This window comes from Dipodomys spectabilis, unplaced genomic scaffold, assembly GCF_019054845.1.
Source record: "Dipodomys spectabilis isolate Male_0828 unplaced genomic scaffold, ASM1905484v1 ptg000188l, whole genome shotgun sequence".
In the NCBI taxonomy this organism is placed as follows: domain Eukaryota; kingdom Metazoa; phylum Chordata; class Mammalia; order Rodentia; family Heteromyidae; genus Dipodomys; species Dipodomys spectabilis.
The window spans coordinates 5,363,721-5,391,412 of NW_024870865.1; the positions used below are offsets into that span (position 1 = coordinate 5,363,721).

General features: G+C 39.7%; 1 protein-coding gene across 18 annotated transcripts in view; it reads left to right on the forward strand.

Moving 5' to 3' along the window:
• Pum1 (pumilio RNA binding family member 1) overlaps positions 1-27,692 on the forward strand; it is a 130,318-nt gene that overhangs the window by 58,051 nt on the left and 44,575 nt on the right. For 13 of the 18 annotated variants that reach the window (XM_042695711.1, XM_042695713.1, XM_042695715.1 and 10 more), the window contains 4 exons: positions 926-1,104; positions 13,040-13,206; positions 16,859-17,129; positions 26,763-26,856. In XM_042695711.1, coding sequence (XP_042551645.1) covers positions 926-1,104; positions 13,040-13,206; positions 16,859-17,129; positions 26,763-26,856 — 711 coding nt within the window. The remainder of the gene's footprint in view (positions 1-925; positions 1,105-13,039; positions 13,207-16,858; positions 17,130-26,762; positions 26,857-27,692) is intronic. The other 5 variants (XM_042695722.1, XM_042695723.1, XM_042695721.1 and 2 more) reach the window with 2 other exon arrangements.

Below are 27,692 nucleotides of genomic sequence, written 5' to 3' on the forward strand. Positions count from 1 at the left end.
CTTAGAGCTCCTTTCCTCAGCACTTGGCAAAGTCATGATTTCCTATCAGTGACATAGCATGTCAAGCAAATGTCCTGTCCTATAATATAATTGCCATAAGGGAGCTTAATGATGCAGTATATTAAAACTTAATCAATACAAAATCAAATCTTCAGTATTTTCTAAGTGCTAGTCATAGAGAATTAGTCTTGTTTGAAATGACAATTTTAGCTGTAACTTTTTGTTCTGTACTGCTGTCAGCTTACTTGGAATTAGAAAATCCTTGCCTGCTATTTGAAGTTCATGTTTCCTTTTCTCCCCTTACCCTTGTATGCCATGTATGGGGTACTCTATCTTTAAGTGTGATTGGGGCCAAATCAAGTCACTGGACACAGCCACTTTGTGATAGACCTCCTCTGAAGAGAAATGAGGAGAACTTGTAGAGGCAGATATACTTGACAGCAGAAGGGAGCAAAGATGACAAAGAGTAAAAAGACAGAAAATCCAAAAGCTAATGTGCGTGCTGTATTATATAGCAAAGTTCGAGAATGAAACCTTAAGATGACTGAACCATCAGAAAAGATCAAATTATGTTGTTGCTTTTAAAAAGGGCATTAAAATTATATTTTATTTTAGTGATACTACAAATAAAAACTATTAAATTCTGCTATGTGAAAGGGATAAATGTTAATTTATGCACTTGGCTATAGAAACCAATTATGTAAACTATTGTATTTCTCTACCTTTGATAAATGAAGGGTGTGTTTCCTTTTCTTAGCTTTATGTAGACTATCAGTACTTAGTGAAAGACACAATAGGAAATTTGGGCTCATCTGGCCATGGCAGGTCTCCTGATTCCTACTTATTGCTTTATCCTTGAGACATCACTCATAATTTGTTTGGGCCTCTGGCTGCACTGTATCATGCTTGTGTATCTTTTTTGTAGATCATTCAGTTTCCCAGCCAATCATGGTGCAGAGAAGACCTGGTCAGAGTTTCCATGTGAACAGTGAGGTCAATTCTGTACTGTCCCCACGATCGGAGAGTGGGGGACTAGGCGTTAGCATGGTGGAGTATGTGTTGAGCTCATCCCCGGGCGATTCCTGTCTAAGAAAAGGAGGATTTGTAAGTTGTCTTGAGGAACTTGTTCCTATCTCTCTCTCTTCTTTCCCCCTAAAGCAATAAATGCCTGTTTAGTTTCGTTAGCTATTCATAGCACTCATTACAGGGTGTTTTTAAACACTTATTGCAAATGTAGCTCAGCAAATACAGTACATGTAAACTAAAGTTTAAATGTGGAGAAGTAGTGTTTTTTGGGGGACATAGTACTGTGAAGTAAAAAATGAAATCTAAATCTCAGTGTAGTTCACTGGTTGCTAGAAAACAGCATTCTTAGTTTAAAACAAAAACAATAGAGCAAACAAGGCATAGAATTAAAAGAAAGTCCAAACTGGGTATCAACAGGGAATTCCAGACCTGAGAATAATAATGTGCTAGTACCCAGGGAACCTTAAAATGGACCAGGTATGTGGGATCATTCTTGTTTTGTAGCTAGGCTTTAATTTAAAAAAAAAAATTAAAAAAATCACCTTTGGCCTTCCTAATAAAGCTTTGCTTCTCACACCTGGCCTGTTAGGTAATTAGAAATTCTATTAATTCTTTATCTATAGGGTTTGTTTGTTTGTTTTTAATTCCTTGTCACTGACCTCTATGTTAAATGTTACCCAGAGCAGTATTTACCTACTGCTGCTTCGTACTGAATCTTATTAGCCTTCCTCAAGCATCTTTGGTAATCTTTCTCAAAAGGATTTCTTTATGTCATCAACTTCCTAGCAATGGAAAGCTTCCTAATGTAGTATTTCATGACTACTTTGATGTTGTAATTCACAATTAGGAAGGCCATCAGATATCCTTAGAATGTCTTATATCTTATTTTTGTTCGAACTCACTTTGTGTTCTTTTTTTCCCTAAATTCATTTGGACCAATACCACCTGATGGTAAAAAGCATTTAAGAAAAAAAGATGTTCTTTCCCTCAAATCATACTAAAGACTTTGTGTCCGTAACTCTACACACGCACGCGCACCCCCTCAACCCCCAAACTCTCACACATATTCTTATCTATGGATTTATCTATCAAATTTATTACTTTTTTTTTTTGACACCTATTTCACACTGGTCCTGTTTTTGTACTTTCACTTAAAACTTACTCAAGTAACAGTAGTTTATATTTGGTGTAGCCTCCTGAAGTGTCAAATATACCTTTTGAGTTCTAGCCATTCTATAGCTTGACCTGATTGCTTCTTGGTCTTTTGATCCTGCAAAGACTTAGATCAGGCTTGGTGGCTTGTGGATCAAGTAGAAATCTGGTTTTTAATGTTCGAAACTTCCCAAGAGACTTATTGGGAAGAACATGAGCTACCCTTTGGATGTGAGGAATGAGTTCAGGGCAAATTATCATGTGCCTGCTGTATAACAGAAAGAATGGAATTACTTTTCTTACCTGATTCCCAGCTCACTCTTTCTTCCTCATCTTCCAAGAATCAATTCGTTTGAGGAAATACTGCCTTTAAAACACCATCTTTAGCTTTTGTTGGAGGAGAAAAATTAGTGTTTTGTATTAGTGAGTTGCTAGTGTGGTGATGAATGGGACCTTCTATGAACTGGCTGTGAACTATCTGATATGTATGTGACCAGTTTCTAGTTTGCGGACGTTAGCTAGGAGACATTTGCCTTATTACTGTGAGTTTCTGGAAGGCAGAAGAATCACTGGAATTATGAGGTTGATAAAATGGTGGAACTGAATTATTGCTAATATTTTGTTAAACATGCTTTCTAAATGATTCTAAATATGTTTGGATTTAGTATCTTGGATTTATTTTTGTAAAGGAGGGTTTCATATTTAGTTGTCACGTGAGATTGATAATTGTTACCTCTTTTATAGTATGTGTCCAGAGGAGATTAGGCCTCACAATTGGATTCTTCCTTGTCCCCCTGCCCCTACCATTTCGCTCCCCTGTGCTCCTCTCCACTACCCTCTCCTTCCCTCATTCTCTCTTTCTGTCCCCTGTGATACTGGGTATCAAACCTAGGGCTTGTATGTGCTTGGCAAACATTTTACCACTGGGCTACACTTGTAGTCTGGGATACTGGAGTTTTTGCTAAGCTTCTGAGATGAAATTTCTCCAAATCTATGTTCTAGTTTCTTCTTAGAAGGAAACTTTCAGATAGTGAAATGGTATCCTGTATTTGACTTTAGTTGTATCTATAGAGTGATAAAGGAAGCCTAACTGCTCAGTAACATCAGGCCTGTTGGCCTGTACGATCCTCTTGTGGATGAAGACCATTATGGATGAAGATCATTAAACTGTTCATTGGCTTTGGGGTTATATTCTGTTGATTTTATACCTAATGCTGCTTTACTTTGCCTGTTGGTTAGGTTGACACCTGGCTAAAGCTATGTTTATGGAAACCTGAGTCACTTTGTAGTTGTTTCTTTTGAAAACAAATCTAGTCTGTCACAATTTAGAAAAGAAAGACAATAAGGTGTCTGCTTGTGGTGGATAATTGCTCTAAAGAACACTGTTAGTTTGTGTGTTAGAGCATTCAGGTGTTTTAACTTTACTGCCAGTGCCTCCAGTAAGCTTGGGAACCTTGTGTTAATCTCCTGAGAGCTGAAACCATCACCTCTGGTGACATAGTGATTGTAGACCTCAAAGCAAGTACTAGAAGGTTACTTTCAGATAGGATAACAGATAGTCTAGACATTAGGCTTGTAACTAATATTTCCAGAGCTTTTCCATTTTTAATGAGGTTTTCTGGTTATAGGATGATTGAAAATATTTTAAGACTGACTCTGTGCCTTCTTGAGTTCACTTTGATTGTGTAAATGGCTTCTATGATAAGAATATGTTCATACTGATGAAGAATCTGGTTACCGTATTTTGTTTTTAGCACTTGTTGCAAATTTTTAGTGTTCTGCATATGAATCCCAACCACTAGAATAGCAGTTTTTAAAATAATGACAAAATAATGGCAACTATTTTTTTCCTTTTTTGTATTTTTAAATTTATTTATTCTTGGAGTAGCATAGATCTTTACCTCTCTTCCCCAACCCAGTTCAGAATGGTTACAAATTGAAATGGAATTAACTGAATTGTGGAGGCCCATGATGCCCAACAAAGGACCCTGCTGTTTTTCTGGAATAGAAGCCAAGCCTGCCAATAAATATAAACATATAGGATCAGAATTTTTACCTTAATAGTTTATAGTACCCAAAGAAATGAGACAGTTATTCATATTATGGTAAAGACTGTTCTAATCTTGTAGAAGAAAGATATTTAGAAAAATACCTTGAGGGCTGGGAATGTGGCTTAGTGGTAGAGTGCTTGCCTAGCATGCATGAAGCCCTGGGTTTGATTCCTCAGTACCACATAAACAGCAAAAGCTAGAAGGGGTGCTGTGGCTCAAGTGGTAGAGTGGTAGCCTTGAGCAGAAATAAGCTCAGAGACAGTGCCCAGGCCCTGAGGTCAAGCCCCAGGAAAGGCAAACCAAACCAGACAACACCTCCCCACCTCCCACCCCCCCAAAAACAAAAACAAAAAACAACCTTGAAAGATCTTTCTGTATTCTGTAGGAAGTATCTGCTTTCTGACCTGGTTATTAATTCATTTGGGTCACAAATCTTGATGGTTTTCTTTGCTAGACTTGCTGTATTATTTTAGATAATCAATGCTATGACTTTGATTTTTGTTGAAAAACTTTGGAAAATGTAATACAGATAGAAAATCAGGGGTTTGAATCTCAGCTGGACCTTAATTTCCTCATCTGAAAAAATCCTGTTAAGTCTTGCTCCTGGAAGTTAAAACATCAACATCAATATCATTAGCATTACCTGGGAGTCTTGTTAGAAATTGTTTTATGAGAGAGTATGTGTGTGTGCACATGCGTTTGTGCCCGTACTGGGGCTTAGCTTTTGTACTCAAGGCTGGCTCTCTACCACTTGAGCCACACATCCACTTTCAGCTTTTTGGTGTTTATTTGGAGATTAATCTGATGGACTCTTCTACCTGATCTGGCTTTGAACTGCAATTTTCAGATCTCGGCCTCTTAAGCAGCTAGGATTACAGGTGTGACCTACCAGAGCCCTGCTTAAAAGTGTATATTCTTAGGGTCCTTTAGACTTACAGAATCAAAATCAAAATCTGGCCTTTTGTTGGGGTGCTACATTTGTTGTTGTTTTTAAATTGACATTAGCACTTGAGGTCCTGGTTGTTTTTAAATTGACATTAGCACTTGAACTCAGGACCTCATGCTCAGTGTTGCTCTTCCACTTGGACCTCCAGTCCAGCAATTGGACATATTCTCTCAGACTTCTTTCTCTGACTAGGCTGGCCTTGAATTGTGATCCTCAGATCTCTCCATCTTCTGCATAGCTAGGATTAGCCACCAGTACCATGCTTCTTCTTCTTCTTCAAGAAGACAAAATAAGACAAGTAGTCACTATGTAGTCCAGACTGTCCTTAAATTCACAAGTTTCAGACTTCTAGTGCTAGCTTTATAGCCTGCATCACTGCGCCTGGCTCTTAAAACCTGCATTTTGAAAAGATATGCCTAATGATTTATGATTTATATTAAAGTTTGATAAGCACTCGACTAAGATATAATTTCCTTGGAAGACTGAATCATGAGGAAGCTATTAAAAACTTAAAACATAAATTTAGTTTTCAGATTTGAGCTTGTCTTAAATAATTCTACATGTTTTACTTTGTATGTAATATACAATTTTCAGCTGCTGATTAGATCACTTAAAACAATAACAGCCTTTTACAATTCCTTTACCATAAAAAGAAACAAACACTTCCTTTTGTTTTTCTTTTCTTCATGGGAATCACAGCAGATATGCCAACATTAGGAATTGTGGGCGATTCTGCACACAATGATACCCATTCAAATGAGTTCATGTCATACTTGAATTTCTAGTGTTTGCTTTTTGCTGTCATATAAATGATAGTATCTTAGACAGATGAAATTTAGTAGTAGCTTGATTTTATACATAGGTCAGAAAAACCAGTAGGGTCAAGAGTCTAATGATTAGAGTCTTAGGAATAAATAGGACTAGTTGTTTTGAAGCCTTGGGGAAGTGGAATTAAAGGTGGCTTGTATGTTCTGTTAAAGACGCAATGAGGAAAAACTGGGAAGATTAGAAGTACTTAAAGAATTTTCTATTTTTAAGAATTGTACTTAAAAAAGGAATTATACTTTTATGATTTGCCTTAATTAATCTTTAGGATACTCTTTAAGGTAGATATTGTCTCTTAATTTACAGGTGAGAAAAATAAGATTACAAAGTAGGGGCTTGAATTCAAAGTTTTAATTCTAGATCTGAGCTGTATTTTCTTTTTTTATTGGCTAGTGAGTTAGGTTCCCTTTTTTATAATCATGCTTTAATGTTTAATCAAAGTATTTCATATGGCTATCAATCTAAAATTTTTATTTATTTAAAAATACTACTCCTGCCGGGCGCTGGTGGCTCACGCCTGTAATCCTAGCTACTCGGTAGGCTGAGATCTGAGGATCACGGTTCAAAGCCAGCCCGGGCAGGAGAGACCGCGAGACTCTTATCTCCAATAAACCACCAGAAAACCGGAAGTGGCACTGTAGCTCAAGTGGTAGAGCGCTCGCCTTGAGCTGAAGAGCTGAGGGACAGCGTCCAGGCCCAGAGTTCAAGCCCCACGACCGACAAAAAAATAAAAAAAAATAAAAAAAAAATAAAAATACTACTCTTGGGCTGGGAAGGTGGCTCAGTGGTAGAGTGCTTGCCTTGCATGCCTGAGGCCTTGGGTTCGATTCCTCAGCACCACATAAGCAAAAAGAAAAAAGCTGGAAGTGGCGCTGTGGCTCAAGTGGTAAAGCGCTAGCCTTGAGCTGAATTGCTGAGGGACAGCATCCAGGCCGAGGTCAGGCCCCACGACCGGACCCCCCCCCCCCCCAAAAAAAAAAAAAAAAAAAGAAAGAAAGAAAGAAAGAAAAATACTACTCTGGGAACTGGTGGGTCCCACCTGTAGACCTAGCTACTTAGGAAACTGAGATCTGAGGATCAATTGAAACCAGCCAGGGCAGGAAAGTTCATGCAATTTTTTTTTTTGCCAGTTCTGAGCTTGAACTCAGGGCCTGTACACTTTCCCTGAGCTTCTTTTGCTTAAAGCTCTAACACTTGAGCCATAGCCCTACTTCTGGCCTTTTCTGTTTATATGGTACTAAGAAATCAAACCAGGGCTTCATGCATGCTAGGCAAGCACTCTACCACTAAGCCACATTCCCAGCCCTCATGTGATTCTGATCTCCAAGAAATTACTAAAAGAAGCCAGAAATGGAGCAGTGGCTCAAGTGATAAAGCAGTAGCCCTAGCCTTGAACAAAAATGAAGCTCAGAGACAGTGCCTAGGCCCTGAGTTCGAGTCCCAGGATTGGCGGGTGACATACACACTTAATTCTAGTAATGCTTTAAGCTGCACTTTAAGGAATTTAAAATTCAAATTTTCTGGTATTTTGTCAAAAAACAGACGTGTTACACAGGAGAAGCCACTCTTACAGCTAAGGTTGTTAGAGTTGTTACAGGTTCTCCCCTTCTCCCCCCCCCCCCCCCCCCCCACCCAATTCAGTGGATTAAGCAGATAACCAAAAATACTCTCTTTTAGAAAAAAGGAAGGAAAAGTCCTAATCTTACTGAATGACTTCTGCCATGTGGAGCTTTGTTCTTAAACCACTGAAGTCCATTAAAAAAAAAAAAATCACACACACAACACGTAGAATTGAAATTCTACGTCTGACTTCATTATGGACTAAGAGACTACACAAAATAGTATATTGAAGCCCACTGAATACTGTTTGAAAAAGGGTGGCCCCAAGACAATCCAAAATAAAACAACTAGAGACACACTTAGAAGTGATCCTCCCTCTGGAGTCTTTTGAGGAAGTGGAGCCGAGAGTCTGGCCTTGACCCCAGAGGTGTGTCAGTCACTCTTCTTCCTGTGGCTGCTTTGATACACAGCAGTGGAACACATTCTTCCCCCACTGTGACTATCTGGGATCTCAGCACCTTTTTTGGTCTCAGAAGAGATTTTGGTCTCACTGTAGAGATTATGGTTGGGCTCTGATCCTTGCTCCGCCCCCCCCCCCCCTTTTTTTTTTTTTTGTTGGTCATGGATCTTGAACTCTGGGCTTGGGCGCTGTCCCTGCGCTCTTCAGCTCAAGGCGAGCGCTCTACTGCTTGAGCCACAGCGCCACTTCCAGTTTTCTAGTGGTTTATTGGAGATAAGAGCCTCATGGACTTTTCTGCCCAGGCTGGCTTTGAACCGTGATCCTCAGATCTCAGTCTCCTGGAATAGCTAGGACTACAGGTGTGAGCCACTGGTGCCTGGCTATCCTTGCCTGTTAAGTGACCACTGCTGTTTATATTTCAGTTTTATGATTTGGGATTATTCATCTTTAGGAAACCTCTACTAAAAAGATGCTGTTACTCCTTATTTCCTTTTTCATTCATTTACCTGCTATTCTTCCCTCCAATCCTGGGACTTGAACTCAAGGGCCTGGGTACTGACTCTGAGCTTCTTTTGCTCAAGGCTGGCAGTCTACCAGTTGAGCCACAGCACCATTTCTGGTCTTTTCTGTTTATGTGACACTGAGCAATTGAACCCAGAGCTTCATGCATGCTAGGCAAGCACTCTAACACTAAGCCACATTCCCTGCTGCTTTTATGCTTTTTAATACTGTTGTGTACTCTAGGAGATTTTACTGACAGAAAAACTAAAGTACCACTTTGCTTTGAAAAAATTGTTGTTAGGGGCTAGGAAGGTGGCTCAGTGGTAGAGTGCTCGCCTTGCATGCATGAGGCCCTGGGTTCAATTCCTCAGCACCACATAAGCAGAAAAAAGCCAGAAGTGGCACCGTGGCTCAAGTTAGAGCTCTAGCCTTGAGCTGAAGAGCTCAGGGATGGAGCCCAGGCCCAGAGTTCAGGACGCATGGCAGACCAGCGTGTGGTGGTGGTGGGGGCATTGTTAAAGGTGATATACAGAAGGATTACAATTACATAAGTTGGGTAATGAGCACATTTCTTTTTGGACAGTGTCACTGTATCACTTGCTTTCTTACAGTTTTTCCTGCTGTCCCCACCTACAAATTATATAGGACTTTTCCTTTTTTGATGCTTATGTTGGACTTTAATTATGTTCTCAGTTGTGGGTTCTTATCAGAGCTATTTGAGAAAAAGCTTTTTATAACAGTTGTGGGATCTTCTGCAGACCAATTAAACTAGATTCTTAAAAAAGATTTTAATGATCAGCTCTAACCATTGAACCACTGCTTTGTGAAAATGACTTCCCTTAGGAAGGCTCTATACATGTGCATGATAAACTAAGTAATTTTTGATTTTTAAAGTTTTTAATATTTGTACCTTACATAGTATTACATAAGAAATACCATTCCATGCACCTCTTTTTTTTTTTTTTTTTTTTTGGGGTCCCGTCGTGGGGCCTGAACTCTGGGCTTGGGCACTGTCCCTCAGCTCTTCAGCTCAAGGCTAGCGCTCTACCACTTGAGCCACAGCGCCACTTCCGGCTTTTTGCCTATGTGGTGCTGAGAATCGAACCCAGGGCCTCAGGCATGCAAGGCAAGCGCTCTACCACTGAGCCACCTTCCCAGCCCCCATGCACCTCTTTTTACTTATATTTATGTTACACTTGTTTAAAATGACTTATATTTAACTTTCACACATGCATTATTTTATTGGTGTACCTAATCACTTTTTACTAAACAAAATTATCCCTGTCAAAAACAAGTGTTACATAGGAGAAGCCACTATTTTAGCTAAGGTTGTTAGCTCAGAGATTAAATGACCTGTCCTAAGTTTTATGACCTATAAGTGTTGGTAGCTGAGATAGAACATAGGTTTGGTGAACCTTGTATCAGTATTTTTTGAAACACCACTTAGCTATGAGTATTTTACATACCATAAAATATGAAAATGACCTTAAAATTTATCTGCCCATTTACACCTTTCCTATATACTATAGGCTCTTAGTATTTCTATGAATCCAAATCTACTAGTATCTTTAATATCTTTTGATTAGTTTTTTTCTACTTGTATTCTTAATAACTTTCAGAAATTAGACTTGATGGCCAATCACTTTTATTGAGGACTATTTTTAATTTACTGACTTTGTATGTGTGTGCTTGTGTGTGTGCTAGTACTAGGGTTTGGACTGTGAGTCATGTATTCTTTCTTTGTTCTTTGTCCAAGGTTGGCGCTCTGCCAGTTGAACCAGAGCTTCACTTCTGGCTTTATGGTGGTTAATTGGAGAGAAGAGTCTCATGGACTTTCTTGTCCAGTCTGGCTTCCAATCATAATCCTTAGATCTTGGCCTCCTGAGTAGTTAGGATTACAGACATGAGCTACCAGAACTTGGCAAGGTAGCAATATTTTGTAGTAGTAACTAATACCACCCATTCATGGAAATATTTTGAAAATGTAACCGAAGGCTATATAATTGAGAATGCAGTGATTAGTGGCCAATTTTTCGTACCATACCAGTCAGCTTGATCAGTCAGCATATAGATGGTCTGAGCAGGTTTTCAGTAAGTCCTTCCTTACAAAAAAGGTCACTGAGGAAATCTGATGTAGAGCACTGCTTTGACCAGTGACTATGCCTTGCTACCAGATTCTTGTTTGTGGAATTTTCCCACTGTTTCCTTTGCAGTTTGCCACAGATCTTTTGAACTATTTGTCAGATAGTGAAGCTGAACTACTTCTCTTGCACTTGTGATTTCATTTTTAGATGTGTAGAAGATTGTTTATATGTAGAAATGGATTGTTTCTTGTAATATTTTTTGCTGTTTACGTGATTTTTTTTCATTAAAATAGAGCTTGCTTTTTGGGGCCCGCTAGTCCTGGGGCTTGAACTCAGGGCCTGGGCACTGTCCCTGAGCTGCTTTTGCCCTTGAGCCCTGGTCCCACTTCTGGCCTTTTCTGTGTATGTGGTACTGAGGAATGGAACCCAGGGCTTCATGCACGCTAGGCAAGCACTCTACCACTAAACCACCTTCCCAGCTGTTTTTTGTTTTTGTTGTTGTTATTTTAATCTAGATCATGTTACCACTGTCTAGACTCTTGTTTGATGTCAATAAGACAACAAGAAGATGCTTCTTTTGGCAGGTAAACTTTACAGAATTTTGTAGAACTTTTATAGAATATTTTAGCTTTTTGATTTTTTTGTAATCTTATTTATTGAGCTTCTAAGCCACACATTATATTCAGTGCTAGAGAAGTAAAAATGAATATATTTTATGAGTTCTATTTTTGTACTATGGAGGGAGGCATTGTTTCTGGTTATTTTTTATGCATTTTTCATTGTTATTGTAAAGGTGATGTACAGGGGTTGTTTCTGGTTATCTTAAAGGTCCTTTTGCCTTTAGAATTCTGTCATACTACTATCTCTGTTTTGGGATCTCTGTGTAATACTCAATTGACTTTTATTCAGTCCTTTTGAATCACTAACAAATACCCTCATCTTTAAAGCTCTACCCTGTAAAGCACATTTTATTTTCTGCCAATGCTGTGCTTAGCCATCTTGATGCCACCTGAAGCCCAGGTGTATATCTTTTTCTAAGTTAATTCCTTGTTGTGTGTTCCTTTATCCATATTATCCGTGCAAGGTTTCTTTTTCTTATTGCATTTGAACAGAGATCAACTCTTAATAGTAAAATGGGCTTTGATCTAGTTGCCAGAAGGTATACGAATGTCAGAGTTATTTCTGAGCCAGTGATCTCTAAGAACTAGTCTGAAGGCATCTATTGGTTTTAGCTCTGTAGGCCTGCCCCTGCCTACAGTCAGTGTGTTGTAGGAGTGCTCTGTTCACAACTGTTGTTACTTCATTATTGATGTTCCCTTACCAAAACTTGGGTTTGGTGACTGGAAATGCTGTGCAAAAGCTCTCATCTTCTGTTGTTTGGTCTTGGCATTTACTAGGAGCTTGAATTGAAACCCTGTACACGTCTTTTTAAATCAGGAATCAGAGGTGAGACACAGCAAGATTATCTCCCTGTAGTTTGATAAAAGTTAAAGTTACTTAGTTAAGTCTTGCACTGTAAGGTTCTACAAACCTCTCTATTGTATCAACATAGGAGTTTTTCCTTTTGATAATTACATTGCATTTGCTTTATGCATCCAGTACTTAAAACCTTCTATGCCAATAGAGAGACACGTCTTTCCCTAGAAGGCAGAACATAAATGTGTCTAGCTCTGTGTTGCTATGTCCAGTGTTTCCTAAGATGCGTTCTCAGAGTTCACATGCTTCAGGATACCCCCCCCCCCCCCATTATTTCTCAAGACTAATTTAATTTGCCTTGAAATAGTCAGGTAGTGGAGGATGGTGAATAGTTCTGAGTCCTTTTCCTGATAGGATTTCACAGCTAGATTTAATTTGTTTGAAGCATTAAAAAGCCATTTAATTGTTAGTGCCATGTGCTGTAAGGTTTATAAGGTTTATATGGGGAGGAGATGGTGCAAATTGGCAGGGCATATTTCCCAAGATTAAGTATAATGGAATAATTGAGTAGGAATGATGTTGGACTACGTTTGAAGTAAGAGAGAATTAATCACTTTAACACTTTCCCTCTGTACTATTACCTCACATACCTGGGACTTATTAGGAGTCATGCTATCATATAGACAGAGATTTGGAATAGAGAAGTTGGGCTGAGCAGTACAAAGTTAGGCTGGGGTTTGGGAGAAAATGGGTATATTGTGGGAAAAGTACAGGGTGCTAGAGACAGTGGGCATGATAAGACTGTTCTAAACTCTCTAAATGTATGTCTGTCTCTTCCCTCATTTGGCAAGACTTTCTGTAGTGTTCCTCCCTCTGTGTTGTTTGTTAATTAGATTGTAATGTCTGCAAGGGCATGGACACTGTCCTGTTCTAATTAGCATCTAGTGTAGTCTGGTGTCTACAGTGGTTGCCCACTATTAGTTGATGATTAGTGAAGCTGAAGCTATTTTTTAAACAGGGCCCAAGGGATGCAGACAGTGATGAAAACGACAAAGGTGAAAAGAAGAACAAGGGTGCGTTTGATGGAGATAAGCTAGGAGATTTGAAGGAGGAGGGTGATGTGATGGACAAGACCAATGGTTTACCAGTGCAGAATGGGATTGATGCAGACGTCAAAGATTTTAGGTTTGTATATTTTACACTTCTGGTTTTGGAATGTGGGCAGTGGGTTTTGTTCATTCTGATTTTGTTTTATTTAAAAGAATTATTTCTAGAATAGATCATGACATAAAATGATAAATTGATAAGGGTGAAATTTTTAAAAGAATTATTAATACTTGGTATTGTGCAAAAAAGATTGGCTTTATGTTTGTATAGATCTCCAGAATTTGAAGAATGGTTCTGCTAAGATTATTTCAGTAATTCTTGAGTATGGAAATCACCTGGTATAGGTGCCTTAGGGCTTTCCCCATGTTTCTTCTACATTGCTATGTTAGAGCAGCACTGTTACTAGTGGTGAGAGTGTAATATCCCTCTGACATGTTGGGGTAAAAGTGCTGAAAACTTGTGTATTATCTCATTTGAGTTTCCTAAGTTCCTTTCAGGTAGGTTTGTAGGGCATGGATCATTTCCCTCATTTTGAAGAATTAGAGAGGCAGTTTAAATGATTTTTTGATTCATTTATTTTATGTTTTTGAGACAAGGTTTTGCTGTGTAGCTCAGGCTGGCACTGAATTTATCTTGTCCTCTCCTTGGCTTCCTGAGTGCTGGGATTACAGGTGTGTTCCTCCGCACCGCACCGACCAAATGACTTGTTCTTAATCATGATCCCTTTCATAGATGGCTTTCATCCTCTCTCTGGTTATGATTGATTTGCAGACCCTACCCTATAATTTAACATAATATTATATATTTGTCTCAACTGTTGGCAACTATTCCTCAGTTATAAAGGTAAACTTTAGATGATATGGCAGACAATGGAAAAAAATCTATCAAAATCCTTGTTCAGTGGTACATATGTAGAAAATTATAATAATTTTAATGTCAGTCTAAAGCTAATGGGTATGTATTTTCACTTATATGCACACAGCCTTGTCCTTAATATCTACCACAATCATTCTCTTAAATCAGCTTTTGTAGAACAAGTGGCAATCGTTTAATAATCCTAATTTAATTTTTGTATCTTGATCACCTAAAGAATTACAGTCTTTCAAAGTTGAGGCAAATGGTAACAAACACCTGAGATATTTCATGTGTGAGTTCAGGTAGCCTCTCCTCTCTGGGTCTCAGTCAGCCTATGACAATATGTTGTTGTATTTGGATGGGGCAGATGGTATATAAAGGAATATTCCTTGAGTGCAACCATAGACTATGTTCCCTGACTATAATGTTAATTATTACTAGTTTGATTTACATGATATAATCTTATGGTGCTTTTACATAAGGTGGTGGCATATCCTTATTTATACCTGTGTCCCAGGTTACCAGTAGTGCTCAGTTTTGTTCTTTTGGCGTATCCTAGTTTGGACAATAAATTTTATATAAGTTTTAATTTTTAGGATTGTCTTATGAGTAGGAGAGTATCCTCAATGCTGAATTAATTAATTGTTAATTAATTTATATTTTTGGTCAGATGTGGGGCTTGCATTCTTGGGCCTGGGTGCTGCCCTGCCCCTCAACTCTTCAGCTTAAGGCGAGTGCTCTACCGCTTGAGTCACAGAGCCAGTTTTCTAATGGTTTATTGGAGATAAGAGTCTTACAGACTTTTCTGCCCAGGCTGTCTTTGAACCATGATCCTTAGATCTCAGCCTCCTGAGTAGCTAGGTTTAAAGGAGTAAGCCACTGGCGCCTGGCCTAATTAATTAATTTGTTCGGTAGTGGGGCTTGAACTCTGGGTTTGGGCGCTGTCCCTCAGCTTTTCAGCTCAAGGTGAGCACTCTGCTGCACGAGCCACAGCACCACTTCCAGTTTTTTAGTGCTTTATTGGAGTCTCCCAGACTTTCTTGCCCAGGCTGGCTTTGAACTGTGATCCTCAGATCTCAGCCTCCTGAATAGCTAGGATTACAGGTGTGAGCCACCTGCGCCCGGCTTAATTTTTTATTTTTTGAAGTGATTTTCTTCTTTTGGTTTCTTAGGGGAGAGTTTTAATATTGTTAGTAATACATTAAAACTTTATTAGAGTCATTTTGAGAATTAAAATTTCTCCTTATCAATGAACTTTTTCTTTTTTTTTCTTTTTTTTTTTTTTGGGGGGGCTAGTCTGGGGCATGGACTCAGGGCCTGGGCTCTTCCCTGAGCTTCTTTGTGCTCAAGACTAGTGCTCTACCACTTGAGTCACAATGCCACAATGCCACTTCTGGCCTTTTCTGAGTAGTTTATTGGAGATAACCTTACAGACTCCTGCCTGGGCTGGTTTTGAACCTTGATCTTCAGATCTCAGCCTTTTGAGAAGCTAGGATTACAGGTGTGAGCCACTGGTGCCCAGCTATTTCTACCTAGTCTTTTTTTTTTTTTTTTTGGTCAGTTGTGGGGTTTGAACTCTGGGTTTGGGCGCTGTCTGTGCGCTCTTCAGCTCAAGGCGAGCGCTCTACTGCTTGAGCCACAGCACCACTTCTGGTTTTCTAGTGGTTTATTGGAGATCAGAGTCTCACGGACTTTCCTGCCTGGGCTGGCTTTAAACCGTGATCCTCAGATCTCAGCCTCCTGAGTAGCTAGGATTACAAGCATGAGCCACTGGCGCTGGCTTTCTACCTAGTCTTAAGAACCAGCAAAACCAATCTAAACCAGGTCTTGCTTGTACACTCTCTCTCTCTCTCATTCTCTCTCTCTCTCTTCCTCCCTCTCCCTCTCCTTCTCTCTCTCCCTCTCCCTCTCCCTCTCCCTGTCTCTCCCCCCCCCCCCCCCCTTCTCTCACATGTCTTGGGGTTTGAACACAGGACCTGAGTTTCTTAATTGCTTAAAGCTGACATTCTATCACTCGAGCCACAGTTCCATTTCTACCTTTTTTGTAGTTTATTGGAGATAAGAGTCTCACGGACTTTCCTGCTTGGGCTGGTTTTGAACTGTTATCCTCAGATCTCAGCCTCCTGAGTAGCTAGGATTACAGGTATGAGTCACTGGTGCCCAGCTGTAATTTTTTAACTTACTATTTAAACACAGGCTCAGATGTGTGTCTTGTTTCCAAGACATGGAAACCAGCTTCTTCCATTGGCATTTTTCTCCCTTGCATGTGCTGGGTTTGAAATCCAGGCTTTGATCTCTTGCTTAGCCTTTTCATTCAAGTGTGGCATTTTACTGTTTGAGCCACAGCTCCACTTTGTCTTTTTTTCTAGTTATTTGGAGATAAAGAGCCTCATGGACTTTCCTGTCCCAGCTGGTTTCAAACTTTGATCCTCGGATATCAGCCTTCTGAATAGATAGGATTAAAGGCACCAGCCACCAGCACCAGGTTCATTAGCTCTGCATTTAAATATGTTTCTGAGGAAGTGTATTTCATTACATATGTTTTGGTAGACAGTCTCTTTTTATGAATATTATAGATAGCAGTTTTTTCAATTGTCCATTGTTCTTCAAATCTAGACTCTTTTGATAAAGAAATATGAATTTATAGTGGGTAATGCAAATTTAAGAAGTGGGCATGTTGGAAGGCAAGTAACAGATGATATTGGAGGTTATAAACCTGTAAGCAGTGTAAAGGAACTTTGGTTATTTTGTTGAAGTTGCTTTAAGTACTATTGATAAAAAGCTATGTTAAGGACATTATCCTTAAAGTTGGGGTTGCTGTAGTGTCCCTCCCCAATCAAAATATGGTTTAATGCCCTTTACTTTCTCTGTTTAGCCGTACCCCTGGTAATTGCCAGAATTCTGCTAATGAAGTGGATCTTCTGGGTCCAAACCAGAATGGTTCTGAGGGCTTAGCCCAGCTGACCAGCACCAATGGTGCCAAGCCCGTGGAGGATTTCTCCAACATGGAGTCCCAGAGTGTCCCCTTGGACCCCATGGAACATGTGGGCATGGAGCCTCTGCAGTTTGATTATTCAGGCACGCAGGTACCTGTGGACTCAGCAGCCGCAACTGTGGGACTTTTTGACTACAATTCTCAACAACAGGTACTGTGTCTCTTGTCACCCTTTTCTATTCCTTTCAGACAGCACCTTGTTCCAGTAACTAAGATTGAGGGGATGGGAGGACTGTCGTTAGCCAGCTCCTCTTAACCAAGTAGTAAAAGGGGGTTACAGAGCCTTTCTTAAGAAACGAATTTACATGCCAGAGCATTGACAGGAGGGCACCCGCTTGACGTACTTCTGTGGTTCTTCCCTCACCTGAGCCTGCAGAATGCACAACTTTCAGAAGCTCAGTTACTCTGAAGATTTATGTCATTTCCTGAACTCTCCCTTGCCGCCTGAGGAGTGTAGTGTCAAAACCATCCTATTAGTCATGTCTTAATGTTACATTAGTTACTATGCACAGTCTAGAATGTGGCAGAAGGTCTGCTACTTGTTACAAGAGTTAGAATGTGATTAGAGGGTATACAAAGTAGGTCTGCCATCAAATTATTCAGCTTTTATTAATTAGTTTTTTTTTATTAGCTTGCTCTAGTTTTGTAGCGGGAGATTTCATTGTTAAAGTTCTGTGCTTCAGTATGTTCCTTTTTTTTTTTTTTAAGTTAAGGAAGTTAGCTAGCTAAATTACCACAGTCTTGAAATATACTACCAATTTTCTCTGTAATGGAAGTTTGATGGACCATAAATTTTGCTAATTCTTAGTTTTGGACTGGAACATAAAGATTTATGGGTTTCAGAAACTGTAATCTCAACCAGAAGTTTAGAAATTGCACATCCATTAAGTAATTACCTAGTAGTTTTTGGAGATTATTGAGTGACAGTAAAATTATACATTTTGCCAAAATATAGCTGGGTACCCTATGGCTCAGTGTGTAATTCTAGCTACTCAGGAGGCTGAGTTCTGAGTACTGTGGCTTGAAGCCAGCTTGGTCAAAAAAGTCTGTCCGTGAGACTCTTATCTCTAATTAACTCTCAAAAAGCCAGAAGCTTTTGTGGTTCAAATGGTTGAACACTAGCCTTGAGCCAAAAAACAAAGGTACATCACCACCCCAGCCCTGAGTTCATTTACCAGAAGAAAGTTAGGTACAAGTGGCTCGTGCCTGTTATCCGAGCTACTCAAGAAGCTGAGATCTGAGGATTGCAGTTTAAAGCCAGCCAGGGCAGGAAAGTCCATGAGAGTCTTATCTCTAATTAATCATGGAGAAGCTGGAAGTAGAGCTGTGGCTCAAGTGGTAGAGCATCAGTTCTGAGAAAAAAAGCTCAGGGACAGTGCTTAGGCCCCAAGTTCAAGCTCTAGGACCAGCAAATGAAGAAGAAAAAAATCCTTTGAAGAATGATGCAAATATATATCCATTTATCATATTTTATTGATGGTTTTTGCTTTTGCTGGGGGTTAAACCTAGTGTCTTGTGCATGCTGGAGACTGCCCTGCTACTGAGGCTGCACTCCCAAGCCTATATAGGTATTTAGGTTTTTTTCTCTTTAATTTCAAGAAAGATCTTGCTGTGTAGTACAGGCTGGCCTTGAACTATTCATAATTCTCCTGACTGTTGCCTTCTGGATACTGGGATAACAGACCTTTGCCACTACACCAGTCTATAAGTTTTCATTAAAATCCTTTTTCCCCCATAGGAAACAAACTGTGAGAGTACACTATTCTCTGTGCAGTTCCAAGTAGTTATGCCTATCTCCATAAAAATCGACTTTCTATGCAAAAGCATTATTTGCCATTATTTGTACAATGTTTATATCCTCAGGCTTACCCAACTTAACCATTGTTATTTAAGAAGAGTTTGTCTCCAGTCTTTTATGAACAAAAGTCAAAAGTTTCTTTTCCATGTAAATGTTTGTTCTTTATTTCATCATCAGGGAATTGGAATTCTTACTTGGTACCTATTTTTTTCGGTGTCATCCCATTATTATTATTATTGTTATTATTATTATTATATAGTTGTACAAAGGAGTTACAATTCCATAAGTCAGGTTATGAGTACAGTGTTTCTTGGTCAGTGTTACCCTTTCCTTTGTTTTCCCCCATTTTTTCCTCTTCTGTCCCTACCCTCGTTAAATAGTTCATTTTTTATATAATATACAATTATTTACATAGTATACATTGCATACATAGTATATTCCTATGTGTTACATATTCTATGTATATTAAATATACACATATAAATTATATATAACATACACTTTTTACATACTGTACAGTGACCGGTTTGATCTTGAACGGATAGTTGGAAAGGATAAGAGAGCAGAGGTATGGGGAGAGGAATGATGGTGTGAGGTACAGGCTGACTACTGTAGAGAAGAGGAGCCAGGTATAAGTCTTACAATAAGAGTTATATCTGAGATAGTGGAGCTAGGGATCTATAGTGGCATGTGTTTTTTTCATATTCTCTTTGGTTTGAGTTTCTTTGATGAACAACAAAGATGACCATCTTTCTTAGAGGCTACAAAGAGTAGAATGGTTAATTCTGGTTAATTTCCTCTTGTCTTCCCAACCTCTCCTTATTTCCTTTCAGTCAGGTAATAATAAGCTGGTGTAATAAGCTGGTTTTATAAAAATTACTATCAACTTACAGCATGGAGTGGCCTGAAAGTAGAGGAAAGGCAATTTTATTTTAGGTGACTGCAAACTTTCACTGCATTTGCAGTACCTTGGGTTTGGATTGTTAAGTTACTTATCTAGTCACTGTTACTTTTCTTTTTGTTGCCATAATGTGGTCCAAACTCTGTGTGTGTGTGTGTGTGTGTGTGTGTGTGTGTGTTGTGTGTGTGTTGTGTGTGTGTGTGTGTGTGTGTGTGTGTGTGTGTAATAAATTCTTCCTTCAGTTTTGTGGGCTGTGTGTGTGTGTGTGTGTGTAATAAATTCTTCCTTCAGTTTTGTGGGCTGCTGCCCAGAAAATTTTTATTTTTTTGGTTAGTCAAGGGCCTTGAACTCTGGGCCTGGGTGCTTTCTCACTTAGATCTTCAGCTCAAAGTTAGAACTCTACCACTTGAGCCACAGCACCGCTTCCGGTTTTCTAGTGGTTGATTGGAGATAAGAGTCTCACCGACTTTCCTGTCCCAGATGGCTTTGAACCATGTTCCTCAGATCTCAGCCTCCTGAGTAACTAGGATTACAGGCGTGAGTCACCAGTGCCCAGCTTCTTATTTGTTTTTGTTGTTCTGGAGATCAAATCCAAAGCCTTGTGCTTGCCAGGCAAACTCTCTACTGCTCATCTGCATTACTGGTCCAGAATGTTTAATAATATATTGTTTTCTGGGGCACTGGTGTCTCATGCCTATAATCCTAGCTACTGAGGATGCTGAGGTTGGAAGATTGATTCCAAGTCAGCCCAGGCAAATAAACCTATGAGACTCTTTATTTTCAGTTAACTACTAAAAAGCCAGAAATTATGCTGTGGCTCCAAGTATTAGAGCACTAGACTTGTCCAGGCCCTGTGTTCAAGCCCCAAGACCAGCACCAAAAAACAAACAACCCCCCACATACACAGAGTTTGTATAAAGTTTATATGTATACTATACAGAAAAATTACAAAGACAGTCATATATGAATAACTGCCAAGGAAGTGGCGCTGGCGCTGTGGCTCACGTGGTAGAGCACTCTCCTTGAGCTGAAGAGCGCAGGGACAGCGCCCAGGCCCAGAGTTCAAGCCCCACGACCGACACCCCTCCCCTAGTCCCTCCCCCTCCCACAAGAGAAAAAAAAAGAATAGCTGCCAGGCTGGGAAGGTGGCTCAGTGGTAGAGTGCTTACCGTGTATGCATGAGGCCTTGGGTTTGATTCCTCAGCACCACATAAGCAGAAAAAAGCCGGAAGTGGCGCTGTGGCTCAAGTGGTAGAGCGCTAGCTTTGAGCAGAAGAGCTGAGGGACAGCGCCCAGGCCCAGAGTTTAGGACCTAAGACTAACTCCTCTCCCCTCCCCCTCCCCCCCCAAAAAAAAAAAAGCTGCCAAGATATTTAAAAACAAATTCATTGTTACATTTGGTCCTTCCTGATGCATGAAATAGAAGTAGGTAACGTGGCATAGAAAACACATATGAAGCCGGGCACCGGTGGCTCACGCCTGTAATCCTAGCTACTCAGGAGGCTGAGATCTGAGGATAGAGGTTCTCAGCCAACCCAGCTGGGCAGCAAAGTCAATGAGACTCTTATCTCCAATAAACCACTAGAAAACCGGAAGTGGGACTGTGGCACAGGCGGTAGAGCACTCGCCTTGAGCTGAAGAGCGCAGGGACAGCACCCAACCCAGAGTTCAAACCCCATGACTGACAAAAACAAAAAAAACCCCACATATGATATTTCTATTCGTAACAGAATCATGGGTGAATGGCTGATATTACTGCTTTTACCTATAATCGTAATTAGAAGAGTATGCTAAATTTCAGGTATAGACTTTTGTGAAAGTAGAAGTGCAATATTGTCTATGTAAGCACAATCATTGTATATAAAGAACCTGTGGCATAGAGTATTTTCTTAGCTTGAAATGCTCATTGATATCTTTGACCTGTTCGCCCTTTTTGCTTTCCTAATTGTCTTCTCAGTCCTGGATACAGCCAGGCATAGTTTATACATAACATGCTTATGTCATTTTGTGTTATAATTCTTATGCAGTATTTTTTATGAAGTGTTACATTGTTGCCTATTTTATACTTTCCCAAATATATTTTAGAAGATTTGTTAGATTTTATATGTTACAACCATATTGCAAAACACAAAGCCAGACTTAATCGCATTGTTGGTAATGTGTTATTTAGAATTCAGTTAATCCCAAAATAGCCTGATGTAGCATGTTTCCAAGATTGTATATTTTATGTAGACCTAGTCTGTTTGGAGTGTCAAACACTACTGCAGCATGAGCACCTACTGCTGTCAGCAGGCTACAAAATAACCAAGAGGGAAGAAACCTATTTAGTTAATGTTGTTTGGGAATACTTTTTACATTGTATGTGTTTCAGGCAAGGCTATAAATAAAGTTGGATGTGAAGATAGGATAGCTTCTTCTGTGGCAGTTACCATTAGACCTCTTGCCCACAAAGCCATGCCTGGGTTGACTTGTGTCTGGGGGCACTTAAATTAATCAGAAAAAAAAATTAGGTATAAAGAACTGTAATTCTTCATATGTGTTCATTTTAAAACACCATCAACTTTATGAGCTAGATATTTTGTTGTTGTCTTCTTAGAAAGGGAAGGAGATTGAGGCATAAAGATTATTATTGACCCAGAATCTTATTTTTGGGTGGCAGTGGAGTGGGCCTTATAAGTTGCTAGACACATACTCTACCAGTTAACTGCACACCCTAAACCTATTTGCTTTCATTGTTTTTCAAATAGTCTTATGATTTTGTGAGTCTGTGCATATGCATGTGTGTGTGTACTAGGACTGGGGCTTGAAGTCAGGGCCTCCCTCTCTGGCTTTTAGCCTTTTCTCCTTTGCTTAGTTCTTTCAGCTCTTTCAGGTACTCTCCTACTCAACCCACAGTTCTGCTTCCTACTTTTTGGTGGTTGATCAGAGATCAGAGACTCACGAACTTTCCTGTTAGGTCTGTCTGGCTTTAAACCACAATCCTTAGATCTCATCCTCCTGAGTAGCTAGGGTTATAGTCATGAGCTACTGGTGCCTATCTAGCATGTCAAGTTTTTCCTGGGCCAGCCTAGACTTCTTTCCTCCTGTATGAGCCTCCCACATGGCTGGGATGATAGACATATGCCATATACCCAGCTTTTTATGTTTGAGATGAGGTCACGTGGACCTTTTTTTTTTAAACCCAGGCTGGCCTTAACTTTTTTTTTTTTTTTAAGATGCCAGTGGCATTATCTTCACTCTCTTGGGCTGTAATAGGTTATCTTTGAGAAGTCATATAGTAAGGGTCAGAGAAGAAAGTCAAACCAGTGTGTAGGTTTCCCATTGTGCCTTGAGTAGGAGCTCTGATATGCTTGTAGTAGTGGATACATATCTCCCTTCATTCGTACTCTTGAACTACTTTGGAATTCCATCTGAATGAATGGCACTCAGCAGTAACACATTTGTCACTATAGTGACCTCACGGTTGGTTTGCTTTGTTGAAAATCACCATCATATTAATAGACCTCAGTGTTATACCCCACAGATGGCATTTGTGTGAGTTTTTTCAATAGTCTTTGGAATCTGCCACTTGCCAATGACCCAATTTTATTTTGAATACTCCATTTTTCTAGTTAATATTATACCATTTACATAAAGAGAATATGGCAGAATTGCTATAATCTAGGCTTTAATCAAATCTACTGGCTGTGCACCCATAATTTGCTTTTGTTGAATTGTTTATACTGCAGAAGAAAAAAATTCTTCTTTTGTTCACCATAATGACTAAAAACATACTAATCTTCTCCCCTCCCCCCCCCCCCCCAGCCAGTCCTGGGTCTTGAACTCAGCCTGGATGCTATCCCTCAGCTCTTCAGCTCAAGGCTAACACTACCACTTGAGTCACAGCACCACTTCTAGCCTTTTCTGTTTATGTGGTACTGAGGAATCAAACCTGGGGCTTCATGCATGCTAGGCAAGCACTCTACCACATTCCCAGCCCCTTAATCATCTCTTAAACACAAGATATAGGGCTGGGATGTGGCTTAGTGGTAGATTGCTTGCCTAGCATGCATGAAGCCAAAGGTCTGATTCCTTAGTACCACATAAACAGAAAAAGCCGGAAGTGCCACTGTGGCTCAAGTGGTAAAGTGCTAACCTTGAGCAAAAGAAGCTCAGGGATAGTACCCAGTCCCTGAGTTCAAGCCCCAGGACTGCCACAAAAACTCCCCACAAAACCCACAAGATCTAGGGTTCTTATAAGACTAGTCTGTTTAATGAAATGTAATGACTTCCTATTTTGAAATGTGGGTAACATAAAATGGTGAGAACCAGTCTTCACTAATACGGGATTACTGTTGTAGCACAAAATGGTGAGAACCACTCTTCACTAATACGGGATTACTGTTGTGGGTAATCCTCTATATAGAGAGGTACAGCATACATATATGTGAAAGAATTAAAAGCGTATGTAGAGAAGACAAGCAGATGGAATGGCATTAGACTATGTTTTTGATTAATAAGTCAGGTTAGAGCGACAGATGGAGCATGTTTTCTCTTATATGGGGAAGCTAGATCTAAAAATACATTGGGACATGATAAATTATACGGGACTCTAGGGCATTCACACACAGTGAAACCAAAGGAGGACACTCTTAGGGGGAGGAACACAAAGACACAATGCCTATGTGCCTCTGATCATATAAAATATTTATAGAAATGAACTCCAGGAAATGGAAAAAAATAAGTCAGGTTAACATCAAGAGTTAACTCTCAACCACCTTTATTTCCCTAGCCCCTTCCATACTTAGCTTGTTATTTTTTTACCTATTAAAATTAAAAGTTTCAGTGAAGTGAGTTACATTGTTTGTAGTGGGGATAAACTAGGTAGTGGGGGGAAAGAAGGGAGGGGGGAGAGAGGAGCAAGCAGGAATGTCTGAGATGTTAGGCCAGGAAAATTCCAGAAATCTATCAGCAAGACAGTAGATGTGTATTAGAACCATGAAGTATTTTGATAACTGTGGGAACAATTTTAACAATAGCTTTTGCTGTGTTTTTGTTGTTGTTGCTGTTTTGTTTTGCTTTTTGTTTTTGTCCCCTGCCTGCCCATCTTGGGTAGACTGCTCACTCCTGCTAAGCTAGCAGAAAGCGAGCTTTGGAAAGCACTTTGCAAAATGTAGTGACTGACTCAGTTTCTCAAGGCCATACTACTGTGGTGGGTTTTTTTGCTGGTCCTGGGGCTTGAACTTAAGGCCTGGGTACTGTCCCTGAGCTTTATTGTTCAGGGTTAGTGCTCTACCACTTGAGCCAGTTCCCTTCAGGAGTTTATTCTCATTGACTTAACTCCCATGGCTGTCTTTGAACTGTGATCCTCAGATCTCAGCCTCCTGAGTAGCTAGGTGTGAACTACCAGTACCTGGCTGGCCATATATGTTTCTATGCTTGTCATTAGATTCAGTGTCTCTACTTTAACACTTGATATTTAACAATGCCTGTAATGTAGTAACCTCCCCCCCCCCTTTTTTTTTAACCATCATTACTTTAACATGTAATATAAACTTTTGCAATTTATTTATGGTTACTTTTCACACTTGTACTTTAAAAGCGAAGACTGGTTCTGATTATTAGAAAATGGTAATGTGAAGTTGATTATATATTCAAAGTATTCAACTTTTGTTTCCTTCTAATTTAAACTCAGATTACTTTTATGTTTGAGGCATAGAGTTTGGATTATTTCTCTTGCCCAGGATGATGATGATGATGATTATGCTGAGCTGGTAGAATGACCTTATTTCTTATTGTTTGAAGCACTTAAATCTCTTAATGAATAGATGCAATTCATGTTCTGTCATATAATTTTATATCATTCAGTAATGCCAGTTGAAAACTCATATAGAAAGAGAGGGTCCTATTCAGGGCAGTCCCTTCAGGGCTTCTTATGAAGGCAATCATAGTACCTTTTCTTGTATCAGTACTACTCAGGCTAACATGAAATCTTCAAGAAGGCTATGGTTAGGTTTTTGAAAATTTCATATCCCTTTTCTACAAAAGGATGAAAATAAAGAAAATAGTAATTGACAGAAGGTGAAATCATTAGCTTGCCTCAGATATATCTATCTATCTAGATAGATAGATAGATATATAGATAGATATATATATCTAGATAGATAGATATATCTGAATCTTAACCAGGCTCTAAGAACATGAGGAAGGCATGGCTTTACTAAGATTATGGAGTATTTGGTATGTCCATATCAAATAACGCAATATAATCCATCAAATATTGATGCTGTACCTATGTTAGGAAGTGAAGTAATTCAAAGTAGTCATGTAGTTCCCTTCCCCCAGTGTAGGTATTTTATTCCCTGGTATATCCATAGCTCCTTGGGCAGTGTCCTGTAAGAATTACTTGTTTCATAAATGTTGTATGAATGAGTTAATGACTATTAAGATAAATAGTGGTGTATTTTTAGTGGTAAGGTCTTTGATTTGTTTTGTGAACTAAGAAGTGTGCTAGGTATGAGCTCATAATCCAGGTATTGTTAGTAGCTCTGCTTCTGTTTTCTTCACTGTATGTAATGGGTATCCTAGGAGCCATCAGAAGTTGGGTAATTGTCTCATTTATTTAGTAGGAGAAGCTACTAGATCTGGAAGGTATATAATACCATTTTTCCAGTAGAGGCAGACTACTGGGGAAAAAAAAGTAAATCCTTTTCCACATTGTCCAAAACACAAATAGGTGAGTTAATTGAAAGTACTGGTTGGATCTTGAAAAGGGAGATGATAGCACTTGGGGCAGCATGGCAAGTCATTTTGTTCAACATTTTAGGTTTCCTCGAACCAGTCATGTGAGTGGAGCTTTTGTATTTGCACTTATGTGTGTGGTTTGGGGAACATATAAGTCTCTGATGCGGTCAGAACAGGTCGAGATAGGGAAGGAAAACAGAACTGCGAAGTGTCTAACCCATGGGAATGAAGTATGAGAACATTCAGTTTTGTGAAGGTAGCATACCTCAACAGGAGCTTATTGAAAATTTTAATAAGACTTTAAAGTGATTTTGGATGACAATTCCTCTGACCACAATGCCACGTCTTTCTCTTTATCGCAGCTGTTCCAAAGACCCAACGCACTCGCAGTCCAGCAGCTGACGGCCGCTCAGCAGCAGCAGTATGCCCTTGCAGCAGCACACCAGCCACACATTGGTGAGTCCCAAGCCCAGCGCCCAGCTCTGTTCAGAATTCCTGGATGCTGTCACCCCTGGTAGTTCAGACTGAAAGCAGAAGCCACACAGGACATGCTTGATGGGTTAGATGGGATGCCGGCACTTGGGAGGGAAGTGAGGGCAAGAAGATGGTTAATTCCGGTCAGCCTAGGCTGGATAATGAGTTTGTATTCTCACAGAGTAAGTACATCCAGTAAGATCCAGTCCAAACCGCCCCCCCCCCCCCCACCAAAAAAAAAATCCATGAATCCCCTATACAAAGTAAATGAGCTTTCCTTTTTTTTTTGGTCCGGTCGTTGGGCCTGACCTCTGGGCCTGGGCGCTCTGTCCCTCAGCTCTTCAGCTCAAGGCTAGCACTCTACCACTTGAGCCACAGCGCCACTTCCGGCTTTTTTCTTTTTGCTTATGTGGTGCTGAGGAATCGAACCCAGGGCCTCAGGCATGCAAGGCAAGCACTCTACCACTGAGCCACCTTCCCAGCCCATGAGTTTTCCTTTTGTCTAGTCACATTCTACATTTTTGGAACCAGAATTCACAAGATATCCTTATTATCCAGCTCTTTCTCCAACAGAGATGTTTGAGCATTTAAAAAGTATTTGCTATAGAAATGATTAGTGACTAGTATTCGCTCATTTGGTAACATTTGGACAACATCGATTATATAAATTGGGCTTGTTTCTCATCTTACTAAGTAACAAGTAGGACCTATAAATTCATTTTTAAAGCACTGAAAAAGTTAACAAGCTGTCCCCTTTTCTTGTAGCAATAAAGTTTTCATGGACATTTTAGTTTTGTTGCCTAGGCTTTCATCCCGAG